General features: G+C 40.3%; 1 protein-coding gene across 2 annotated transcripts; it reads left to right on the top strand.

Moving 5' to 3' along the window:
• The first annotated feature begins 3,381 nt into the window (after nt 1-3,381).
• On the top strand, nt 3,382-24,168 carry LOC135627730 (pre-mRNA-processing factor 19-like). 2 transcript variants are annotated; one of them, XM_065133926.1, is made up of 18 exons: nt 3,382-3,560; nt 3,669-3,754; nt 3,908-3,979; nt 6,721-6,783; nt 7,642-7,728; nt 15,923-16,067; nt 16,153-16,271; nt 16,532-16,648; nt 18,613-18,708; nt 18,824-18,883; nt 21,403-21,477; nt 22,295-22,399; nt 22,555-22,671; nt 22,766-22,843; nt 22,931-23,027; nt 23,434-23,485; nt 23,695-23,765; nt 23,856-24,168. In XM_065133926.1, exons 1-18 carry the CDS (start codon nt 3,548-3,550, stop codon nt 23,981-23,983), a joined length of 1,581 nt encoding a protein of 526 aa, XP_064989998.1. In that variant the 5' UTR covers nt 3,382-3,547; the 3' UTR covers nt 23,984-24,168. The 2 variants fall into 2 exon arrangements, with proteins under 2 accessions (XP_064989998.1, XP_064989999.1); XM_065133927.1 differs by lacking the exon at nt 3,382-3,560 and having other exon boundaries at nt 3,682-3,754; nt 3,874-3,979.
• The last annotated feature ends 158 nt before the right edge of the window (nt 24,169-24,326 follow it).

The following is a 24,326-nucleotide window of genomic DNA, read 5'->3' as shown; positions in this document are numbered from 1 at the left end:
AGATAAATTATGATCTCCTAGTTTTTGTGTTCTTTTTATATTTTTGTATCATAAATGAGATGCAGATTTCTAAGCTGTGAGGATCTGTATCATGTGAGACAGAGTCTGAAAGAAGAAGGGTCGGTCTCTGGAACTGTGTGTTGAGCTGCAATAAAAATGGTAAAAGTAGGTTCTTACTTCCTCATCCATTTCATGGTTTCTGGAACTGGGTTTTGTCATCTCTCCAAATTCATCATTCTTTGCAAACCGCCCTCGGACTCTAGGTCGGCTGTCTGCTAGAGTCTTCCTGCAAGCATACTGCAAGTGTATTGCAATCAATTTAGGCTGTATTTCAATTACTTTCAAAACTGTTAATTTTACCTTGATCTTTTTGCTGAAGTTTCTTTGATTTCTCTTCTTAATGTATCTGGTGATCTTCTCCTTCCTCTCCTCGACAGACAGACGACCTACTTTGAAGGTGGACTCATCCATCGCGGAGACGTTGGAACCTGGCAGGGGTGTTGGGTTGCCACTGTTCCCAGCCATCAGATGTTGGCTCCCTCCTCCAATCACCTTTACAAGGCAAATGAAACTCTATTACATCCTTTTATGAAAAGGGCAAGGTATGTGATCTGTATTGTGCAAAATCTATTTACTACAGCACGAGGCTCAAACTAATTGTCAGTTGATACTTGATAAGCTGGATCTATTCTAAGGCGATGCGATCAACTGAAACAACCTGGGCTTCAATTCCCAGGTATGTACCATCTGCTATAATCTATGGATTGCGTGGAATAATGTATCAACTGTTCTAGCATCAAATAACTTTCTTGTCAAAAGAGCCGCTGAGGAAGCATATAGTCAATGGTCTTAACCCATTTTTCCTTCACACAGTCACTTTCAATCATCGATTGGCTTGCACATAATATAGTTGGGAGAATCCTGCTCTGGGCTATTAGAGTTGGTATTACATTAGTCGCTCAGACCTTCTATGGATGCACCAAAGATCAACTTTTTCTTGTAGAATAAGATATATTCCACAGTTTGATGTAACAACTAGGTGAATCTTAGGGACTCGACTCTTCAATCAAAAAGATTGTGGATAGCTTCTTTTGCCTGGAGGCAGAAATGCAACCTAAAAATGGCTTATAGCTAGTGTCGCATAAGTGTTCGCATATTAATTGACGTGTTTATTATGTTCTCAGTTAATTGTTGCTCCATCGGAGCTTGTCAAATTATGGGATACATCAAGCTTGGTCATCCACAAGATCTTGCATGTGCGCAAAGAATTAGGCCCCAAGTATCTGTTGTCCTCATTCAACATCATCATTTGCGGACACGTGCTTGGACGACCAGGTCATGAGATACGTGTGATTTCGGGCATGAGTGTTAGTTTCTGTCACGGTTCATCATGTCAATTATATGTGAATAATAACAATAATATATTTTAGGAGCAATAAAAATATGATATCGACTAAGATATTTATAATGTAACTGTCCTTTTACGCGTGCATGATTATTCATGTATCGGTGCAGACGAGGAGAGAACTTAAAAGTGCTATGACGTCGACAGAATAATAAACAACTATAGAGGGTGTTATTTGTACCTGCAAATTCCCAGTGTGGCACGCTCGCAGCGGCGGCGCTTCCAGCCCGTACATCCTCGAGCCAGTTAGCACCGCCTGGTAATCTGCCACGTGTTCCGAACCCATTGGCCCTACCTCGGGCCCCGCCGCCATCATCCCTCCCGCAGGAAAGAACCCGTGCGGCCCGTCACCGCGCGCCGACCCGCCCCAGTGGTACGACGCCCCGACGCCGCTCCCGTCGAGGACTGCACACAGCGGCGGTGTCATCCCGACCGCCGCCGCCACCGCCGCGTGGAATTCCTCATCGCTCGCCGGACGCTGCTGTTGGCACCTCGGCGGGCCACCGGTCGCCGCCATCTGGACCGCCGCGTGGTCGGGCGGGTACGGCCGGTATTCGCTCGTGGCGACGTCGCATATGGAGATCAGGTCGTCGAAGGGTTCCAGGCTGAACTCTCCTGCGTACGGTGCCTGGGCCGTGAACATGTCGAGATGACGGCCCAGCGACGAGGAGGAGGCCGAGGAAAGGTAGCAGACGTCGGGAAGGAGGTCGATCTCGGGGTCCAGCATCTGAGCTGGGAGAGCGTCGAGTGAGGGGAGGAGACGTTCGCGGTGAGGAGGAGAACACGTCGTGGCCGTGCCGGAGGAGGGCGAGGCAGCCTCAGGTCGGAAGGAGATCGTTGCCGATGTCGTTCTCGTACAAGTCGAGGATTTGGGCGGCGATGGGAATGCAGATACACCCTCCGATTCTGCTTCCGAATGGGCCATTTTAAAGGAGGAGGAGCTACAAGAAGTGCGGAAACTATTACAACAGTACCACCAAGAAGAACACCGAGAGGGACACCAAAGCGTCTCCATTAACGATTTTTTTTTACCTCTTTTTTAGATAATTCAGAAAAACAAAACACATGGAAAAAGACTTGTAAAGGCCTTGTTGTTGGAGAAGGATAATATTTTTGTTTTACCACTAAAAACAAAGCACACAAAACACGTGGACAAAGACCCAGTCCCATTACCTACTCTCAGTAACTACACCTTGGGCTCCATTTTTATTATATTCGAGTAAATAACAGTAATAAGATTTGGATTCCTGATATATGTTAATATATATTATCCAATAACAATAATGTTCATTATTTTTTTGTACTAGGAGGTACACAAGATCAACAAAGTTATCTTGCAATGTTAGATAGTATCAACCATAAATGCAGATTCCATCACTCCTGAAAGGAAGAAGCAAAGAAGGAAGATTTAACTGTGAAAATAATTAACTGTACTTCTCAATATTCCTCAAATAAATATGATGTATAAATTATTTTGAAAAGCGAGATTTTGTAGGCCGCAGTGTAACAACCAATTATATATAAAAAAAATACGTGTCTTTCCTGTTCACATGTACAATTAATGCCATCTTGATTGTGTCAGAAGCCTTTGACTTCTTCAAAATCAACAAGAGAGAGAGAGAGGGAGAGAGAGAGAGAAATAGGACACATATCCGTTACTGAAAGGATTGGCCGTTTTATTATATAATACATATTACGGTCACCCATAATTATGGCCTCTATGTGGCGACTCGACCGTCTTGGAACAGCTCGCCAACGTCGGTCTCTGTTGGCAGATCACGCCGTATAAAAGGCATCTCGTCAATCTTGATGCACTCGTGGCAGATCACCCATTGCTCGCATAATTATATTACCTTTTTTCTTCCTAGAGATCCAAGTGGGTCGGGTATAGCGTTAACGGGTATGGGTTTCGGATCTCTGATTCCGGATCTGGTCGTGAACTCGAATCAATATATCGTCGTCATCCGGCCCTGGCGACTCGTCTCGAGTCGACTGGAACAAAAGCAGCTTTTGTAAACCCTACCGCCCTTGCGGATTTCTCCTCCGCCTCTCTCTCTCTCTTGCTGCCCTTCAAGAATCACAGTTCTTGCGAAAACCCTCCGCCTGCCGATTCCGCGGTCGAAACCCTCAGTCGAATCCGCAATGATCTGCGCAAGTACAGCCTCGCCACTTGTTTTCGTCGTCTGCAAACCCCAGGGTTTGTTTTCTTTCGTTTCACCGTTCGGTTTAGGGTTCTAACCTCGATTCCTCCTTTTCTTTGTAGTCTCTGGCGAAGTGCCGGAGGAACCCGTGGTCTCCAAGAAATCCGGGCTTCTCTTTGAGCGGCGGTTGATCGAGCACCACATTGCGGTACGCTTTTTTTCCTTTCTAGGGAAGATTGAATGGCTCAAGATTTCTAGCTGCATGAAATTTGTCTTCTGCTGCATCTGTTCTCTACTTATACCATTTTCTTGCCGAATCTTGATTAGTCTGTGCTCTTCTTCCTATCTGTTGGATTGTTAGAGTCACGGGAAATGCCCCGTTACCAAGGAGGACCTCACGACAGATGATCTTGTACCTGTGAAGACCAATAAGGTGCATTTCATAACTTCGATTAACTCTCAGTTATTATTATCTTGATAGTAAAAGCATAGTACTATTGGCACATAGATTAAGACACTAGAAAAAGAACCATAAAAGTAGCAAGAGTCTAATTCGGGGGAACCATTTGAAAGAATGTTCACTGCAAAGTGACATGTCAAAAGATAATGAGCATCTTGTTGCATGTTGTGCAATTTATTTGGTTTCATTGTTTTAAATTTAGGAAAGATCATAAGTCAGTACATGGAGGGCTATACATCTGTGATTTAGCTGTACAGGCTATGAAGTCCAGGTGTCCCCTCTCTGGGACATAAAACTTGATTTTCTATGTATAATATCACCATAGTTTGCTTGATAGGGCTTTGGGTGTCATGAAAGAGCACTTGAATCACAGATTCAGTGTTGAATGGGTTTTTGTGTTAGGTAAGTTACATTTACTACTAGTCAAAATGGTCAAAAGAAAACAACATCAAGAAGATCGTGTGACAAACATGGGAGAGATGAGATGTGCAGTAGTGAGAAAGAAGAAGATGGGAGAGGACAAGGCATAAAATTGCACCATGAGGAAAGGTCTGGAGAATTATTCTCAAACAACAGAATTATTGTGAATCATAATCTTCTGCGTGAAATCAACTATAGATCACAAATGTCCAGAATCTGCTGTTCTTAGGCTGTTTGAAAGAGATTGAGGAGATGAAGTTAAATCAGAGGCATTAGTGAGCTTTCCTCCTGCCTTTTCCAATCGGCCATCTCTTCTGTTTGTCCAATCTAGCAGGCTTGTACCAATAGAGAGTGAGTTTCTCTAAAACACTAACATTTATCAGACTCCACTTTAGGTACATCTAAAAACATAAGCTAACTGTTATTCATCTGATCAAGGCTTCTTACAATCCGCATGATGTTGAATATCTATCTTTGCTCAATGATGTTTTGAGACTATGCAGCTATAATTTGTATTTTGCTATGCAGTTTGTTTCTTGCTTGCTATTCCCATGACATAGAAGTCTCCATATAATATACTTGAGCATATGGCTCGAGGGTTCTGTATTGATTGCCTCACTTAAACTGCAAATAGACCTTACACCCTGCATGATCCTTGCAAATGTTGATTGGTTCAGAAGCCTCTGCCTATGGCCTTAAAGAAACTGATTATGTTCTGTTATAACTTTTGATACTTTGTACATCCGGGGACCTTGATGGCATGCATTTTGCTTATGATAGTGGGTTGACTGAGCAAGATATAAAGAACGGTATCTTTTAACAACACTTGGTCTTCTTTAGTGTGACCAAATCACATGGCTCGAAGACATGGGTTAACATCATCTTTTAATGGATACATGGATTCAGTATTTGCATTCTTGCATCACATATCACTGGTGTTAGGGACATGTTTTGCCATTCAAGTAGCATTTGAGAGTTATAATTCATATTGGTTATAGTTCTTTGAAACAGTTCTTTGCTGCTTAAGCAGAGAAAAGATATTTTAGCTGGACTGTATATGAAACATGGTATTGAGAGTGGCATGATTAATGCAAGATAATTTTTTCTTATCTAATGCATAAAGCTAACAGTTCTTATACATTGATAGATGCTTCGTAGTTTTTTTCATCTGGAATCCCTGGTATATACACTAGAAAATCAAGTTCTCATGATATATGTAATTCAAAATTTGATATATGGAAAATCACCTATTTTTAGATTAAGGCATCTGCCTAATGAAAACTGATAATGTTTTGTTTAGGTCCCTAAGCAAGAACAAGGTATCCAAGCACAAATTTTCATCTAAAATGGCAGGGCCATGGGTGCTACTGCTGAAATACCCAAAATGAACTGCCAGCCGAGTGACCTAGGAATAGCTTGCACTTCCAAACTCATCGAAGTAGACTTAGTTTACCACCGAAATTACCTTGCTTGATTCCTCTGCTGTTCAAATTGAACTTCTTTCAAACCATTCCTATTAGCATGGCAAGTCCCATGTCCAAACGAACTTTCAAGTTTTATGATCATGTAATGAACTTTCGAATTGCCTCATCGCATAATCAACCATGTTTGTAGTGATTTTCAAGTTAAGTCTGGATACGTGTCCTGATCAGGCTGCCCTGTTTGTACCTCTGAATAGGACCAGATAGATTGGTATAATGTGCTGTAGTAATCAATATTATGCGAAAAAAAGCACAAATTGTTACTAGGCAAGAGTTAAGTGTTGTAAAAGTCTAACTTATTGACTTGGATTAACTCTTGCTGAGTTTATTGACTACCTTGCACCAAGGTTCGTCGTACCGTAGCTTATAGCTTGGTACTAGCAGTATGTACCTATCTGACAGGGGACCGGCACGGGTGGTACCTTAGTATGTTTCCACGTATCATGTGTTGGCACATTTGGTACAGCTTGGTACAGCTCAGTAAGTACTGTACCAACAGCTGACCATTACACCAGCACGGATCGGTAAGGTGAATCATGCCTTGCATGAACATAAATAAAGAGCTTAGCTTGTTTAGAACTTAAACGATGAGGACTCGACTTTACAGAAAATGGAATAATCTTCTCTTTTGGATTCTTTTTGTTAATTGATCCATCAATTGCTTGCTTTATATGTGAATATTTTTGCTGGGTATGATACTATTGCAAATGCAATTGGATTTTTAAGCAGCTGTTGCATTTTGCTCAATGTTATTTTCTTTCTCATTGTTGCATGTTTTTTTTTTCTTCTTTCTCAATCTTTTTCCAATGGTAGGTGGTGAAGCCCAGACCCTTGCAAGCTGCAAGCATCCCTGGGTTGCTAGGAATGTTTCAGAATGTACGTCTCCCTGAACTCTTTGGTTTATTTGGGGCTTCTCTTGTTCGTTTAATCATGTCCTGAAAAATTTACTACTGTTATTACAATCTGAATGTAATGAATGGCAAAATCCTTGATGTTAGTGCTTTTCAGTAATACTGGCTATTAGTTGGAACTTGGTAGTTCATGATGTAGCATCTTCTTTACTTCAGGGAATATAAATATATGTTGCAGGTTCCGGAAATTTCATTTGTATGATTTTCTATTCACATCACCATTTCATTGATAACCCATGCTGCCATGTAGTACATGGATTTGAAGTGTCAGCTGAGTTGCTTGTCTCAATTGGCTTCCTGTCAAATAATAGATGGAGGAGTGTGTTTGGTTATTCTTCATTGGTGTTGAGAAATAATCTGGTTCTAATTTGGTAGTTGTGTAATCAAGGTGATATGCTACTAAGTTTAGCATTTATTGGCCAAATCCATTCTAAAAATTATTTATGCAGGTTTTACTACCTTTATCTGCACTTGTAACGAGATAAGATGGCAATTCATCGAGGGACATTTTTGTTAAAATAAAAAAAGAGAAAGTTGCATTTGGCAATCATTTCGTTTGTTCACCAGGGGCAATTTAAAGCCTGAGGCTACCTACTGTTGTAGAGCTTAATTCTTGTGATATGTCCTGGTTATGTAAAAGTCGTCATGATGCAAGAGCTGTATGTCTATGTAGTTATGTCTAATTGGCAAATTCTTCTTGAAGACTAAAAGTATTAATGAATTTTACCGTTTTTCTGTTTATGTAACTTAATAATTCTTACATCAGATTCTTATTGACCTTTTGGGAATTGAACCGTTGGTTTCTTTTCTTTTTATGTAATAGGAATGGGATGCTCTAATGTTGTCTAATTTTGCTTTGGAGCAACAATTACACACGGCGAGGCAAGAGCTAAGTCATGCCTTGTATCAGGTATGAATTAATTTCTTGTTTATGAGAGGGAATATGGTTTGATTGTAGACCATCAGTTTGTGTTGTCCTAATTGTGTTTTTTATTTATTCTTGCATTTTGCATTTGATACTTAGTCATTTTCCATGATTGTTTTTGTTAATACCTTTCTCATTAGGTGCTTGTTATGCACAGTGGCTAAAAACTTGAGAATACAGGGACTATAACCTAGTCACGTGGTTTGCCAACCATTCGGATTAATTCTAAAGAAACATGCTTGGTTCATTATTAAAATTACTTTCTATCATTTTTCCCTAAATTGATAGGTAACGAGGAACAACACATGCACTTGTAGATAAATGAGCATCAATGATGGAGGTGTCTAAAGTTTTATCAAAGGGTAGATTAAGCTTTTTCGGCAAAGCTAGATATCATGGATGCTCTTACAGAATTTCTCTCATTAGTAGCATTTTCTTTATAAGCTTAATCTTTAAGCCTTGCCATTGGAATAATTAATAGTTTTGGTGGTCTCAACTATAAGGTAGTTATAAGTCATCATCTTTTAAATGAAAATGTATAGGTAGCAGTTAATTTAGTCATGACATTGTCCCACTTTGTTGGTGTTTAACTGTGGTTCTATGAGAAATTATTAATTATTATATAGTTTTTTAAGTGATTCTTTTTGTTTTATGGTGGATGGGTTGAATCTTTTGTTAGTTTCCTTGCATTTGATCTACCATCCTTTGTTACCCATGTTTTGTTGTTTTTCTTATCCTGAGAGTACATGGCATTGCTTTTATGCTTTTCAATGTTCGGACTACTATTTTGTCATTCTTGCCTTTCCTTTTCGAAATAGTGCTAAATCATGGGATTGGGCTGAATTTGGATAGTCTTGCAGGACCAAATATCATATAGCAGGGTTGGAGCTAAGTCCAAATTGTAGTTGTGATTGAATTTGAACATAGAATTAAAACCAAAACTGGAATAAGAAGCTGAGGGTGGAACCAGTAGAGGGTGAGAGAGCAAGGAATAAGACAATTGGGGGAGATAATGATGAGGGAGATCAAATAGAAGAGTGTTAGGGTTCGATTATTTATGAAATGAATTTTGATTTAAGTTGTAAAAATGAAATGAATTGATGATATGATATTCAACTAACGGTTCTGCTTCAACAACACTCGAAGGATTCCTTTTATATATATTGTATTAATTTTAAGGCCTTAATGTTCCAACTCAAGCACATTGGGGCTTGTTCAAGCTTAGTTCTTTAAGAAGCAGATTTGTAAAAATATGATTTGATCATGCTCATTGGGCTTGTGAATGGGCTAGGGGTTTAAATAGGGTGCTCGCCTAAGCATTCAGGCGAGGCGAGGCTCGAGCGCCTCAAACCTCGACTAGGCGATGCGCTTCAATGAAGCGTCGCTTGGGTGCTCGCTTGAATTGAGGTGTCGAGCACCTCGGGCGAGCGCTCGATTAAAATGAGGCAACTGAACTAGGCTATTAAGTTTGGTTCGATTGAACATTAGCTTAGGTGGTTCGATTGAACCAACTAAGCTATATAATGTTACTAAATATGTGCACACAAACACCCTCCCCCCTCCCCGCGCAGCCCCAAGCCATAAACCCTATTTCGTGCGTAGTTGCTACCTTCTTCGTCGTTGCCTCCTTTGTCGTTACCTTTGCCATCGACGCACAGGACCGACACTTCCTCTATCATCGACAGATGGGTTCGAAGGTCTAGCTTTCGTGTGTAGTTTCCTCCGCCATTGTTGCTTCCATGTGCAGCTCCTTGCACCGTCGAAGGAGAGGACCACAGCTTCCTTTGCCACTGATGAATACATTTGAAGCTTCCTCCGCCCAAGATGTCATCGTCCACAGCTTCTGTCATCATCGTCGTCATCGTTTAAAGCTTTTTTCGTCTCTGCTGCTGTTGTTCGAAGCTTCCTCTGTGGCTACTGTTGCCATTCACAACTTCCTCCGTCGTTGTCACTAACGTCCGAAAGTTCTTTCGTCATCGTCGCCCACTCTTTCCCCACTTTCTATCGTCACTAACTCTTTTCTCCTCTCTAACTACTGTTAATAGTTGATTAAATACTGTTAACAGTAGATTGTTAACTATTGTTATTATATTTAGATTTTAGCACTGTTAGTCTCCATTTATTAATTATATTTTATATATTTTATATTTTAATATTTCAGAGCGTCTTGCTTCGTTCGGGCGAGTGCCTAGTGCTTTTTAAATCACTGGAATGGGCTGGGCTCAAACCAAATGTCAGGTTGAGCTTGAGTTGTTCTTGAACCTCATGCCTTGCTTACATCACTATACAACATTGTCTTGAGAGTTGTATTTATTATTTTACACATGCTTGTCTGATTGGTTGTTTTAAAGCTTTCTGATTGTGCTTGTCCTTTCAACTTAGATATGGTATAGGTTTGGTCTTTTTCATGAAAGGTTTCACCGTGAGAATGATCTAAGGGCTCCCTAACAAGTCAAGGTGGAACTTTGTTTGAGGCATGGTTCACTTTATTGGTCCATACCGATGTACCGATTGGCTGTCGGTATGGTATGTACCGGCCCATATCGATGTACCAACACATTGACACGGACTTAGCTGGATTTGCCTAAGTCGTGCGGCTCCCTCGCGCGTTCGTCCGCAAAGGTCAGCCTCCCCGAAGCCTCCCATTGTCCCTTAGGACCAACAAAAGAGAGAACGGGTTAAAGAGAACGCCTCAATCGGGATCCATAAGCAAACATGTCCGAAAAACACTTCATAGACAATGCAAATTACAAACAGACTTTACAAGCTCTGAACAGTGGCACAACAAAGGGGTAAAATGGTCCATTACAGACCGAAAAGTTCTCGCACGTGTCCACATGACACAACCTTTATTTACAAGCCTAAAGAGGCCATCACCCAGCTAAAATGGGACTTATAAGCCTTCGGCTGCCCCTCTACACGCTGTACAAGGCATGAACATGCCAACAGACACAGACAGATATAAGTATTACATCAAACATCCTGTTTCAGAGTTTGTCCGTGACATTCTCCCCCACTTATCCCTTCGACGTCCTCGTCGAAGCCTTTGTGAACACTGCAACTCTTCGCCTTTGCTGAGTCTTCAATCTTCTGCTCCAGCTGCAATGCGTCTCCTGGCTCCCAGCTGCTCTCCGCTGCTGTTTTTGAGTAGTCGAACTTTGATCCGCCATGTTGCTCAACTCACCAATGACTCTGACTCTGGTGTGGGGTTGGCTGAGTTGTGTTGATCCTCGTTGATTCCTGTGGATCCACCAAATGAAGGAAAAGACCATCCTTACTGCGCCAGATTCTCAAAATTTTCACATGCTGCTTGAACTGGGTGGATGCTTGTTGGAGCTTTAACGAGCATCGCCTCGCAAACTTCTGAAGTTTTGGGTCCTTCCTCCACAAAATCTGCTCATTGACTCTTCTTTCAGTTAGTTGTCGCATCCAAGTAGGTTCGCATCACTTCCGCTTTCGATTGGCATTTCGTTGGGAAATGAAGCGGACAATCTACTCTCAGTAGCACTGATCACCGTTGGTGAGGATTTGACAACTATTGTCTTCCATTCCCTTCCGTTGGTGAAGGGTCTTTGAACTTGTGCAGAGCTCCTCTGCTGGATAGATAAGAGAATTGGGGTACTCGGTTTTGCCCATTCTCTTAAGAGTTGAGAAGACAAAGGTTACTTGACTTCGCCCGCCTCCTCGAGGTTGTACTTCATGCATCGAGCTGGTTACTGGCCTTCGCCTGCTCTTTGCTCACACTTCTGAAGCACTTGAAGTGTTTGCACTCCTTGCGTTGAGTTAGCTACTGTGATTCACCTTCTCAATGCCATCGAACTTCTGGAATGCGGGAAGTTTTCACCCCGACTTGGAGTAATTCTCTGATAGATGAGGTCGCCTCTGGGATTGTACCGTCTTCTCCATCAACTCTGCCGCCTACTCCACTGAGTAGCAAAGGTACAGCACCGCGTACTGCCTGCTTCGTTCCTTGGTCGTGCACTCTTGCATGACCCGAAGTCCTTCACTTACGGCTATCTTGATGAGAAACTTGTTGACACCGGTCTTACGAAGTTTCTTGGCCTCTGCCCTTCAGCCTTGTCTCGGTACTTGGAGATTGCCTCTGCATGCTCCACCTCCTCGGCCCCTTTCACGACCAAACGCTCTCCCTCCGTGAGAGCAAGGGATCAATGACTTTCACGGAAGTCCCGCCTCTGCGGTACCATGGCGCTGCCATGCCCATGGCCCTACTATCCGTCTCCTCGCATCTGCATCCCTTTTCTTCACGATCAGTAGATATGTCTCCGTGGCACTCCTCTGAGTCCACCTCCATTCTGACTGATGCTTGATTTTGGGTAGCTAAGTCCCTCTGGACTCCTCGTCGCTTCCTCGCCCCTTTCGACCTCCTGCTTCAACACCTCTGTGTTCTCCAAGCAGTCTGTTTGGTCGATGGAAAGACAGACTGCAACTCTCATGCATGGCCTCTGCCATCACATTGTAGGGTTTGTACCGATTCTGTTCTCCTTAGCTTCCTTGGTAGCAACATTCGCTTACTCGACCTTATCCTCTGACTTGTCGGGCTCCCTTAAGCGAATATGAGCTCTGGAGCAGTCCAACTCTCCAGCTGCTTCGATCATACCTCTGCATGATCAAGTCCCTCTCATGGGACTCACTGGTACTTGCATCCGAACTCTTCCCTTGGTGGAACCCAGCCCCTATATGCTGATGACCAAGGTTTTCATCCGATGCAAAATTCGATGCACGCACGGAAGACCCGCCTCTGCGGTACCATGACCTTCACTCCTTGAATCCATAGCCCTTCTTGCCGTCGTGTTGTTCACCGAAGTGGAGCTCCCAGTAGCTCCCGATCATATCTCCATATGATCTAGTCCCTCCCGGGACTCTGTCGTGTGTATCGCATTGCCACGAACTGTCCCACCACGATCCGCTGCACCATGTCGCCTCCTGGTGACATCTCCATTGCATTCTGATCCTTGTGGAATAAACTCGAATTGTGAACCCTCCATGTGTGGCCTCTGCCAATACATCGCAGGGTCTCTTCCACCTTCGATTTTGTTCGCTCCTTTGGCAATCGACCTTCATCCACCCACTCTTGGGTGGGTCACACCTAGATGAAGTACCGCTCTAGGACAGTCCGTCGCCTAGTAGCTCCCGAAGTCCACCGACTTCACTGTAATTTGTGCACCATTGTCTGGATCCTGGGACTCTGCCCCTACCAGCACAATATCCGCTGCGCACTGCTTCCTTCATAGCAACTCGAATGACAACACTGTGGCATATTATTCAAGAGTACCCGCCTCTGCGTCCTCTTGCCCCGTGCTAAGGCCTTCTGAACCCAACTTCGCCTCTGCAAATTGAGTCACCTTTGTTCCTCCATCAAATGCTTCTCCGAGATAAGGTGCATGTGCCCCGAAGCTCCCTTCGTCTTTGGCACCATGCAAGATGAGTTCGCTCCGTCAGAATGAAGGACCCATGGAACAACATGATCCTACTATTGCCTCTGCAAGAGTTCATGCCCTTGACCTCTGTCTAAGGAAAGCACTGTGCCTCTGCTCCACGTTCCAACATCTATGCTGGCTCCCTTCATGCGGCTTGGGTACTTCGCCAAGTTACACCCAAGTTGCTCCGCTCCTCGTTTTTGCATTGAGTCGATGGTGGCCCTCGTGCCCACCATTCCACGGGTCAGCCCTCCCTTGAGTCCGATCTCCACATCGACTCCAAGTATGCCTTCATTTAAGTTGCTTTAGGTCACTCCCCCACTTGATCTCGCAATGCATCCACCAATGCATTCTCTCGAGCGAGATCATGCGACAACTCCTCGTCGCTTGCTCAGTCCATCGAGCTTCGTGGAGTTGTTGTTTGTTGAGGTACTCCTCCTCAACATGTGAGGTCCGTCTCACATGATTCTCCCTTTGGAGAGCTGAGACTTATCTCTCCTGGATAACTATCTCGTTGGAGCAACATCTTTCTTCGTTTCGGAGACCAGCATCCTCTTGGACTACTCCGATCTGCTGAACAAACTGTGCACTGTTCTGCCTCCTACAAACGCACTTGTTAGATTGCGACTCCATGTCAATACAGCCCCCGCTGCGCCCCTCAAGGCCTAGCAACATGCTGAACTCGTTGCACACTTTAGCTTCCGACGGACGTATCCTTCACATGCCGAAGAGAAAGTTTCAATGCTCCATGGCGCCGAGTTTCGGTCGCCTTGGGATGGCCACGAACATTCCGTCGTCCGCATACAAGCCCATGCATGAGTACCAAATTCTTCGAGTTAGCAATTCCCCTCACCTCTGTGAGCTTTGCATAACTCTTTTGGTCGTTGAGCAACTCATTCCACCTTGCATGGTCTCATTCTTGCCAAGCGCCTCGTTTGTCTAGAGCACCATCAAGTATAGTTGTCAACGTTGAGCCGTAGCTCAAACTCAGCCATCCCAACCTTTGTGCGCTCCAAATTCTTCCAAGCTTGCCTGTTCTCGTGGTGCCTCTTGCGCGAAGGGTTGGCCATTCTTCTGAATGCCAATCTCAGATGCCCGCTCCTCCGAGCGACTCTTTTCCCTACATCTCCATGCCTGTTTTCTCTCAAACGGTCGCGCGTGTGCTGACTGCCCTCAACGCAGCCTCGCTAGGTCCCCCACGTTTGCATGTCAAGTGTTTCTATGAGTGCTTGTCCCGCTCTGATACCATATGACACGGACTTAGCTGGATTTGCCTAAGTCGTGCGGCTCCCTCGCGCGTCCGTCCGCAAAGGTCAGCCTCCCCGAAGCCTCCCATTGTCCCTTAGGACCAACAAAAGAGAGAACGGGTTAAAGAGAACGCCTCAATCGGGATCCACAAGCAAACATGTCCGAAAAACACTTCATAGACAATGCAAATTACAAACAGACTTTACAAGCTCTGAACAGTGGCACAACAAAGGGGTAAAATGGTCCATTACAGACCGAAAAGCTCTCGCACGTGTCCACATGACACAACCTTTATTTACAAGCCTAAAGAGGCCATCACCCAACTAAAATGGGACTTATAAGCCTTCGACTGCCCCTCTACACGCTGTACAAGGCATGAACATGCCAACAGACACGGACAGATATAAGTATTACATCAAACATCCTGTTTCAGAGTTTGTCCGTGACAACATGGTACAGTGGGGTATATTGACATACCAGTATGTATTGCTCGTACTAGTCTCCCATTGGACTAATATGTACTGCCTGTATCGAACGGTATGTTGTGATATGGCGACTTTGAGGTTCATCTACTTTATATTAGGCTATATACAATTTTTTTTGGTGATAAGTTGCTATAATGAGGAAAATAATAAGATGGTCATGGAATAAAAAATTGGAATTAGGGAAAGGTTCAGTGTAAGATGAAGTGGTTTCCTATTTTTGTTGTTTTTTTGGTTTTAAATTCACTTTATCGGTGTTGATAAGTACCTTGTTCCAATCATGAGACTGAAGTTTGCAAGGTGTATAGAGTTGTGAAATCTTTCCACTGATTTCATAGCCTTCTAGTGGCGGTGTGAGTTCAATATTTGGTCTTTTCCTTCTCTAGGTTCTTCTTTATTTTTTTGTTCTTTTTGTAGTTGTTGAAGTCTTTTTTTGCAAATTACTTTGGCCACAAAAACAATTTCAAACTGCTGATGCTGTTTCTCATTCTTGGTTCTTAAAGTAATCATTATCAATCCTTTTTATCTAGATGTTTTTTAACTTGAAACATGGAGCAGGGAGTTTATGATTGTTCTTTCTATGCCTTAAATTGGTTCATATTTAATGCTGTGGTAAATGTATGTTCAACATTCAATTGCTGATTGCTGCATTAAGTTCCAGAAACTGCTTTGTTTGCATTAATTTTCAGACAAATATCTTTCTTGAAAGTTTAAACCTTGAATTCACTATCTTTTTGTTATGCAACTCATGCGCCAAATCCTTGGAAGTTGTTTTAAATTTTCTATTGATTGTTCTGATCTGATGATCTCCTGATTGGATGTAACTAAATTAAATTGTGAATGACCTGATGGCTCTTGTTTCTTATCGGAACCTTCCTTTGTATTGCTCTGCATCAGATCTCTAGAATCATTGCTGATACATTTTCCCATTAGCCTTCTTTTGTTTTATATATTGTTTTAGCACCTTGTTGGTCAGATCATTTTTGCAGCACTAATTGCATTATCCTTCAGCATGATGCTGCATGCCGTGTCATCGCAAGGCTGAAGAAGGAAAGGGATGAAGCCAGGGTGCTTTTGGCTCAGGCTGAGCGACAGATCCCTCTATTAACGGCTTCAGCTGCTAATGCAACAACTATTGTCAGCAATGGGAAAAGAGGTTTTGATAATTTTAAATTCAATGTGAAGTTTGGCTTCTACAACAGGAATTCACTACATCTTGTAAGATTTTATCATACTTGCAGCTGCAGAGGATGAGTTGGGTCCTGATGGAAAGAGAATTCGTCCTGGTATTAATCCTGCTATTATTGCAGAACTTACAGAATGCAATGCTTTGCTTTCTGGACAGCGGAAGAAGCGGCAGGTACCTTTTCTCTTTTCTATTGCAGTCAAATTGGCCTCTTCCTCAGCCATGTGATCAGTATATTTTTAACACAACCATTTGACTGCGAAAGCAGCAGGATCACCACCACCACTTTCATCATGCTATCTATCCCAACTATATGTGGTCATGTTTGTTGTGGAAAAGCAAATAATCATTGTGAATTGCAGACAGTCCAAGAACACATAGATGTAAAAGATGGGTGGATACTATAAACATTGGCTTCTTTTTTTGTATGTTAGATCCCAGCAACATTGGCTTCTGTTGATGCGCTGGAGAGATCCACTCAGATCTCTAGTCATCCTCTTCACAAGACTAACAAGCCAGGCATTCTTTCTATTGATATTGATGCTTCCAAGGTACATCAATTCTTTGGTTGCTTTTCTGGTTACTTTCTCTTTGTTCTTCAGTTTATATATATATATATATATATAGTCACATGCATACACACACATATATATATGTATATCCATATATACATATATACACACATATTATATATATACATACACATACATATGTACATATACATGTACATATATAGCCTCATTTTTCGCAATAGTCTCTCTTTGAGTTGCATATTAGTCCAACAGTTCTTTGTATTGTATGTTAATCCTGACAATGTTAAATCGTAGTGCTTATTGAACCTTCTACGTATTTAACTTTTGCATGGTGAAGATGACCATACTACTTCTCTGTCCTCAAAGTAATGCTATATAATGTTTATTTTCTAGTTTTATACTTTGTTTCTCATTCTATGTTAGTCTTGATATTTTTTTATTAGAGTGGAACTTCATAAGTTTTCTATTAGAACTAGTGATATCTAGGAGATATCATTTCCTTTCGAGACCTTGAATATACATAACCTAAAACCTTACAATCATTAGAAAATGATGCATGGAGATTAGTATGTTAGTTGAAAAGTAAAGGTGAAATATTGATACAAATGCAAATCCTCAGATGAAATCTATCAATTTGCTGTTTGGACTGTTATTGTGATTGGAAATTGTAAGTGGTAGGATTAAGAGACATTGTAAGGTGCCTTTGAACTTTTTGGAAGTATGGTTGCAAGGAAGAATGGGATAAAATTGATAAAATATTTAATATCAAAGACTACCATGATGAATAGACAAGTCATCCAAGCAAGAAGAAGATAAGGGTAAAATCTTCAAAACTTCTATTATCAAAGTTTACGATGATCAAAAAATCTTTCTTGATATCTTCTTTATTGTTGTGTTTAAACAAACTCAAATCATGAGGTATCTTTTGAACTTTTAGGAAGTATGGTTTCCAAGGGAGAAGAAGTGTGTAGAGTTGACAAAACATTTAGTATCAAAGACTACCATGATGAAGAAACTTTTTGTTCCAAGGAAGGAGAAGAAAGGGATAAAATTTTCAAAAATTTTAATCATCAAAGATTACAATGATGAAAATAATTTCTTGAATTGTTTTCTTATTGTTGTGGTTAAACAAACTCAAAAGGCTTTTACATGATATGGTTTGGGAATTTTTAGGGAGTAACATGAAAAAAGGGTTGAGCTATTATTGTGGAAATCCCGTCGATATGGGGAATTAATATGCAAAATGCCTTTAAGGATATGCATGCATGCATGCAACTGGTCAAACTTTTGGCATGAATGGACAATTGTACAGCCTTTGCAATGGGATGGTAGAACTATTTATGGACATAGTTTACCATCCCAAAAGTAAGGCACTGGATTTAGAATGCATTAAAGAACTAGTGTTTCAATCGTTGGATATTCGACTGTTTATAATGATACATGAAGACATGAAATGTAATGTAGTTTTGGTTTCTCGGAATTTGCTTTAGCCTACAAAGAAAGTGCAACACCAAATATGCAACATAAGGCTTGATAATTAATTTTTGAAACATAAATATGTTGTTTGTCACACTCTTGATGGAAGGCAGAAGCATATGAAAGCTTATGTTCCCAATTTTCATAACTTATGAATATTGCTAATCTGGCTGCAAATAATGCAGGAATAGCAGAATGATATGTTTATCCTAGGATTACTTTATTCGATATTTTCTCCATTTAAGAAGACATCTACTATTTTCTTAATGAAGATATGAAACTGGGCAATTTGTGTGTATTCCATGCCACACCACTTATATGAAAATTGGCAGTGCTCCTATTCTTTTACAAATCTGATGGATTTAGCAATTTCTCTATTGGTTTTGATGTTAAAGTTTCTTTCCTAAACACAATTTGCATTTGGATAATGCTATGCTAGCACTATATTATCTATTCTATATGATGGAAACCATGTCTTGTTTGAGACATTCCTGGATGACTAGCAGGACATGATTGCAACGGGGGGTTTTGATACAAATGGAGTACTTTTTAATAGGACATCAGGTCAGATCTTATCTACACTTGCTGGCCACTCAAAAAAGGTTTTTGCTTCCACCACAGCTTACTGTTCCTGTTATTCAGTTCTCTGTATTTCTTTCTTTAGTGGTTTCTTAGTGAGTGAAAATTTTTCAATGATTCTTTTTCTTTTCACTGTAGGTTACCAGTGTGAAATTTGTGCCTGGTAGTGAAGTGATTGTAACTGGGTCAAGTGATAAGGTTAGTCACAATTGACTAGTGTGTTATATATTCTCATTGGCTTCATATGCAACTTTCTAAGATTTTTTTTGTATATTTTCTGTATGTAAACTGTCTATGCTTTTTCCTGTGGATCTAATATGGACTTGTTCTCTTTTGCTACCATCCATTGTTTAATTCTTTTGCACTTCTTATTTTCTATAATCTTAATGTCCAATTAAACCATAACCGCCTTACATGTTTTTATCAAAGGGGGAAATGGAGTAAGCAATTCTTAAAGAGAATAAGATGAACTTTATGTAATATCCTCATTTTTGTAGCATTATATGATGAATTCTTCAATGATGTTAAACTGAATGTTCACATAATCCAGATTAGTCACATATTGGTCCAAATATGTGCTACAAATTTTTATGGAACTGCCTTTCATACAAATTTGTAAAGTTCAGGTATATATCTCTTCAGATGTTCTTTCTACTGTGTAGTCTACTTGTGCATGTAAATGCATGTGTTTTTTTTTTAATTGACATGGACAAATGCCATGTGATTGTTTAACACATTATATAACTCAATTTCTTATGCATTTATTGCACATCGGTTTGACATTGATAAAATCATGGTATGATGTACCACCTGATCAGTATGAAACAGTCAGTATGTATTGGTTTGCCAGCTGATTGGTATGTGGATCAGCTTGTTTCGGGCAGTAGGTACATTGTAAGGGCGGGTATTACGTGGTTCATCTCTTGTAAAGCCCTCTCCCTATTTCACTTATTGTCACTCACTCTAATTGTCGCTGTCTTTCTCACTCTCTTTCTTGCTTTTTCTCACTCTCTCACTTGTTTAATCTTCCTAGTCGGTGATAAGTGAAAAATAACCTTTTGATTCGGATAAAATAGGGATTGGAACTCGAGATATAGTGGAATTTCTCTCCAATTGAAGGTATTTAGATCAAGGGTCGCAATTTCATACTGTACTAGAGTATCGAGTTCAGCTCGGTATGGTATGGTACGGGTATATCGAGTGGTACGTTCTGGCGTATCGTTCGGTATATATAATAATAATAATAATAAAGTTAAAAATTAAAAAAAGGGTTGACGTTGCCTTGTTTCTTCTCCCCGCGAAGCCTCGGCGATGTCACCGAGGCTTCTTCTCCCCTCGTGGATGACGAGAAGTCATCGATAACGTCGAGGCTTCGTCGCCTCAGTCGAGGAGGAGACGACATATCATCTGCGGCGTCCGACGATAGATCGGGATCGTCCAGGGAGAGCGGCACCGGATCTCTAGGTTCTCCCTTTTCTTCTCCCTCTTCTTCTTTCTCCCTCGGCTAATATCGTCTTGTAGCGGGCAGCGACTGTCACCGACCGATTTCGTATGATAACTGGGCGGAAACAACCCCAATTGGTATGATCGGTATCATTCGAAATTAAAAATCCAGATTTAGATTCTTTACATTTTAGTTATAATTTCATATAATTAGACTTGTCAAAATCAACCTAGAGAAGATGTTTTATTTATCATTTCATATAATTAGAGGAGTGGAAATCAACCTAGAATTTCTTTTCATTTATGGTTTATATATACTTTATTCTTATCTGAATATAATACATATACAAAGAATTTAGGAGAACTTCCAAAATAGTTTTATTTATTTCAGGTCTTTTTTGATTTTTTTGGAACATTGGTATGTACAGGTGTATCAACATACACCTACCATTACATACCAGTCCGAGATGGTCTTCCTTGACTATAATATATATATGAAGAAATTGGGAGAAAAGCCCTAAAATAGGGTTTTTTTTATAATTTCAGGTCATTTTGGCCCTTTTTTCCAAAACATTGGTACATACCAGTGTGCCTATATACTGGTATGGCTGATTGGTATGAGATGGCATTCCTTGACTAAAATTATGTGATTGTATTCTTTTAACTAGACATGTTTTGATTCTTCCATCTGTAAATTCCTGATTCATTGTGTCTGTAAAGACCAGTTGATGACCATTAATTTCAAGAAATCAAGATTAATTTCTTAATTGTAGGAAATTTGCTTGTTGATGACCATTTGTTTGTATGGTCATCAACAGAAATAACTCATCAACACTCTCTTTCTTCTCATTTTTCTTTTTAATTTCTTTGCGTTGATTGTTGATGAGTTATTTCTGTTTTTAAAATGTCATAATTGGATGAAGATCTGAATGTAGGTTTATCTTTTATTCTTTCATTGTTCTTACTTTCATCATTGGAAGTTGTAATCCATTTTTTGTTTATAGACCTGCAAGCAAACATACAACAGTGGTATTTTTCTGCAGCTGCCTCACTATGCCTTAACCATCTTAGTTTTGTCCTTCTATGCAAAGAATTATAAAATATAATATATGCTTTCTAGGATAGCTATAACATGATTTTCGATTATGTAGTTCTGAGTTATTTTCTTCTGAGCCTCTCGAAGAGACTTTGTAAATCAAAATCCTAAAAGTGTGTGATGTTTGATTTTGATGATCTACATTTGTGCTTCTTGAATTGATTTATGTTTTCTACAGACTGTTCGTGTTTGGCAAGGGACTGAAGATGGTAGTTATGATTGTCGACATATCTTGAGGGACCACACTGCTGAGGTATGCTGATCTATTGCATCTAGTGTCTATTATTGATTATTTCGGATGTTTGTATTTTTCCTTTAGGGCAATTGTCTATCCAACTTTCATGTTAGAGATTGAAAAGCTTTTAAACATGGATACTTTACTTTTGTGAAGTTTCTTAATAGTGACTACTTTGTGGGACAGCAGTTTTAGTTGGCCTTGAAACATACTATGAAAGGAAATTATGTGACTGTAATGCTGTTTTCTGTTTGCATTCTACATACATCAGCTTATAATTGCTTAACTGTATTTTATGTCTGTGCTAAGATATTAGAAATGTGCTGTTAATTCGTTTACCTGGCTTCATGTTTTTACCTACAATTTCTGGTCCTTCGAGTCTACTTTGGCTGCCATTTTATTGCTCTAATTTCTTGGAAAGGCTGGTTTTAGAATCTGAAGAATATGAAGAGTGGTTGAAACATTTCTGTAGATGTCATTTTGATGTCCAAATTATTAATTGAACAATTAGCTTTCACAAACTAATGTTACTCAATTTGCTTAATATGGACATCTTTAGATTAATAGACAAAGAAGTAAATTGATAATCTAGTTTATCTGTTTTCATGAGTATGAAATAGAAAAGGTCTTTGTGTAAAGCAACATTAAGATCCTTATTCTTTCTTTTATCTGAAAGAAAGAATCTGAATATTGTTACTGAGGGGAATCATGGATATTTAAAGAATTAGAGATCACCTTCTGCAAATCCCTTTCACTCAAGTGAAAGGTCATTATTATTGGAATAAAACAATATAATAACAATATTTGTATTTTGACATTTTAACCTTTGCAACAGGTGCAAGCTGTTACTGTTCATGCCACTCAAAAGTACTTTGTGACTGCTTCCATGGATAGTACTTGGTGTTTCTATGACCTTTCTACTGGATCATGCCTCACTCAAGTATCTCTCTCTCACTCAAAGTACTTTTGTGTTTCTTTTGTTTCCTTCCTCTTTTTTCTGCCATCATCAACATGATACACAAGCAAGCATATGTACCCTCAAAACTTGCAGATGCTCCACTTGAATGTTGATTTATTAAGAACATGCATATGCAGGTTGGTGAAGCTTCAACAGAGGAGGGATTTACTTCAGCTTCCTTTCATCCTGATGGTCTTATTCTTGGAACAGGCACCACTGGAGCCATTGTTAAGATTTGGGATGTCAAATCTCAGGTACTATATTGGCAATTTAGAAAGGTGATAGTTTGCAAGGCATGAACAATTTGATTGCCTTTTGCTTATGCTGATGGAAACAAGAATATTTCAGTCAAATGTTGCGAAATTTGATGGGCATGTTGGATCAGTGACCGCTATGTCATTCTCTGAGAATGGTTATTTCCTTGCGGTAGGCTTTTTTTTTTTTTTTAAATGTAGGAACAGTTATAGAGGTTCACACTGCCTTGTAATGATTTATTGTTTTGGCATTGATCAGACTGCAGCTATGGATGGTGTGAAGCTTTGGGATCTTAGGAAGCTAAGGAACTTCAGATCCTTTGCTCCCTATGATCCAAATACGCCAACAAACTCTGGTATGCCACTGCTTTTTGTTTTTCATGAAACGTTTCTAATTTCTTCCTTCAGTCTTGTACTTTCTAATTCTAGTGCGCATGTTTAATTTTTTGATATAAACTGCTCTATCAGAACTACGAAGATTAATTGTGAAAGATGTCACCTCTGCTGCATGTAAAAGATCCATCATACTGCTAGTGATTCAATTGTTTCGGTGCTATTATGTTTCCTTATTTCATGGGAAGTTCTTTTTTTCTTCGCATGTTCAGTGGTAGTGTCTTGGGGATGGGGGAAGAGGGTCTGACTGCAATGGTTAAATTAATGTCATTGAACTTGGTGCTAATTTTCTGTAAACGACAATTTAAAAGCATCCTTTGTTTCTTGATGAGACGTTATGGCTAAATCAGACGTGCTTTTTTGTTGCAGTGGAGTTTGACTTCAGTGGGAGTTATCTTGCTATCGCAGGCTCGGACACCAGGTATGTTATTTTCAATTTCTGGCCTCCGAGTAATAATGTGCATATCTATCATGAGTCATTTATTGGAAGAAAGGACATGGACTTAAAAGGCTTTTGTGCACTAGAAGACGTCTGGTTGTGATTCTAAATGTTGGTAGTTGCTAATCAGAAAGATAAGATGTCATCCTTTTCATCTGATGTGAATAGAACCGTTAAATGGCTTGTTGCAGGGTGTACCAAGTAGCCAACGTGAAGTTGGAGTGGAATCTTATCAAGACGTTCCCTGATTTATCTGGAACAGGTGCAGATTTCTGATGCCAGATACAGTCTGTCTGAATTATAAAACCTAGTTTCTGTTGATTGTTTGGTGTAATAATTTTGATGTCTCCAGGGAAAGTCACATGTGTTAAGTTTGGAGCTGATGCAAAATACATGGCAGTGGGTTCCATGGACCGAAACCTACGGATGTTTGGTCTTCCAGGGGATGACTCAGAGGAGCCGAGATCCCCTGATAATTAATGAGCCAAATTGCCAAAATCTCAATGATCAGGTGAGTTATGCCTGTCTGTCTATCAGCAATTTTATTTTATTTTATTTTATTTTTTTTTAAAATTGATGTTATGGAGGAGCGGTTAGAAACTGCCTGCCCAGCATTATTGTACACTTTTTTTTAATTATTGTCGAACACGACCAATTATTTTGTAGTTTTGACTTGGAGCATTCATTCAAACCATTAGGGTTTTGATGGTCACGTTAGACTATGGTCGCTGAATTAATTTGTTGTATACTCGTTTAAACACAGCAATTTGGATGAGATCGCCTTATGAACGGACATTCAAATTTGATACTTCCAAAATCCTAG

This window comes from Musa acuminata, chromosome BXJ2-11 (assembly GCF_036884655.1).
Source record: "Musa acuminata AAA Group cultivar baxijiao chromosome BXJ2-11, Cavendish_Baxijiao_AAA, whole genome shotgun sequence".
NCBI classification, from domain to species: domain Eukaryota; kingdom Viridiplantae; phylum Streptophyta; class Magnoliopsida; order Zingiberales; family Musaceae; genus Musa; species Musa acuminata.
Note: the sequence above shows the minus strand (reverse complement) of the source record. Positions and strands in the feature narration are given on the sequence as shown.

Coding starts and splice junctions, on each gene's coding strand:
- LOC135627730 (XM_065133926.1), top strand. Junction 7,729..15,922: donor TAAGTCATGCCTTGTATCAG/GTATGAATTAAT, acceptor ATTATCCTTCAG/CATGATGCTGCATGCCGTGT. Junction 18,709..18,823: donor TTGCTGGCCACTCAAAAAAG/GTTTTTGCTTCC, acceptor TTTTCACTGTAG/GTTACCAGTGTGAAATTTGT.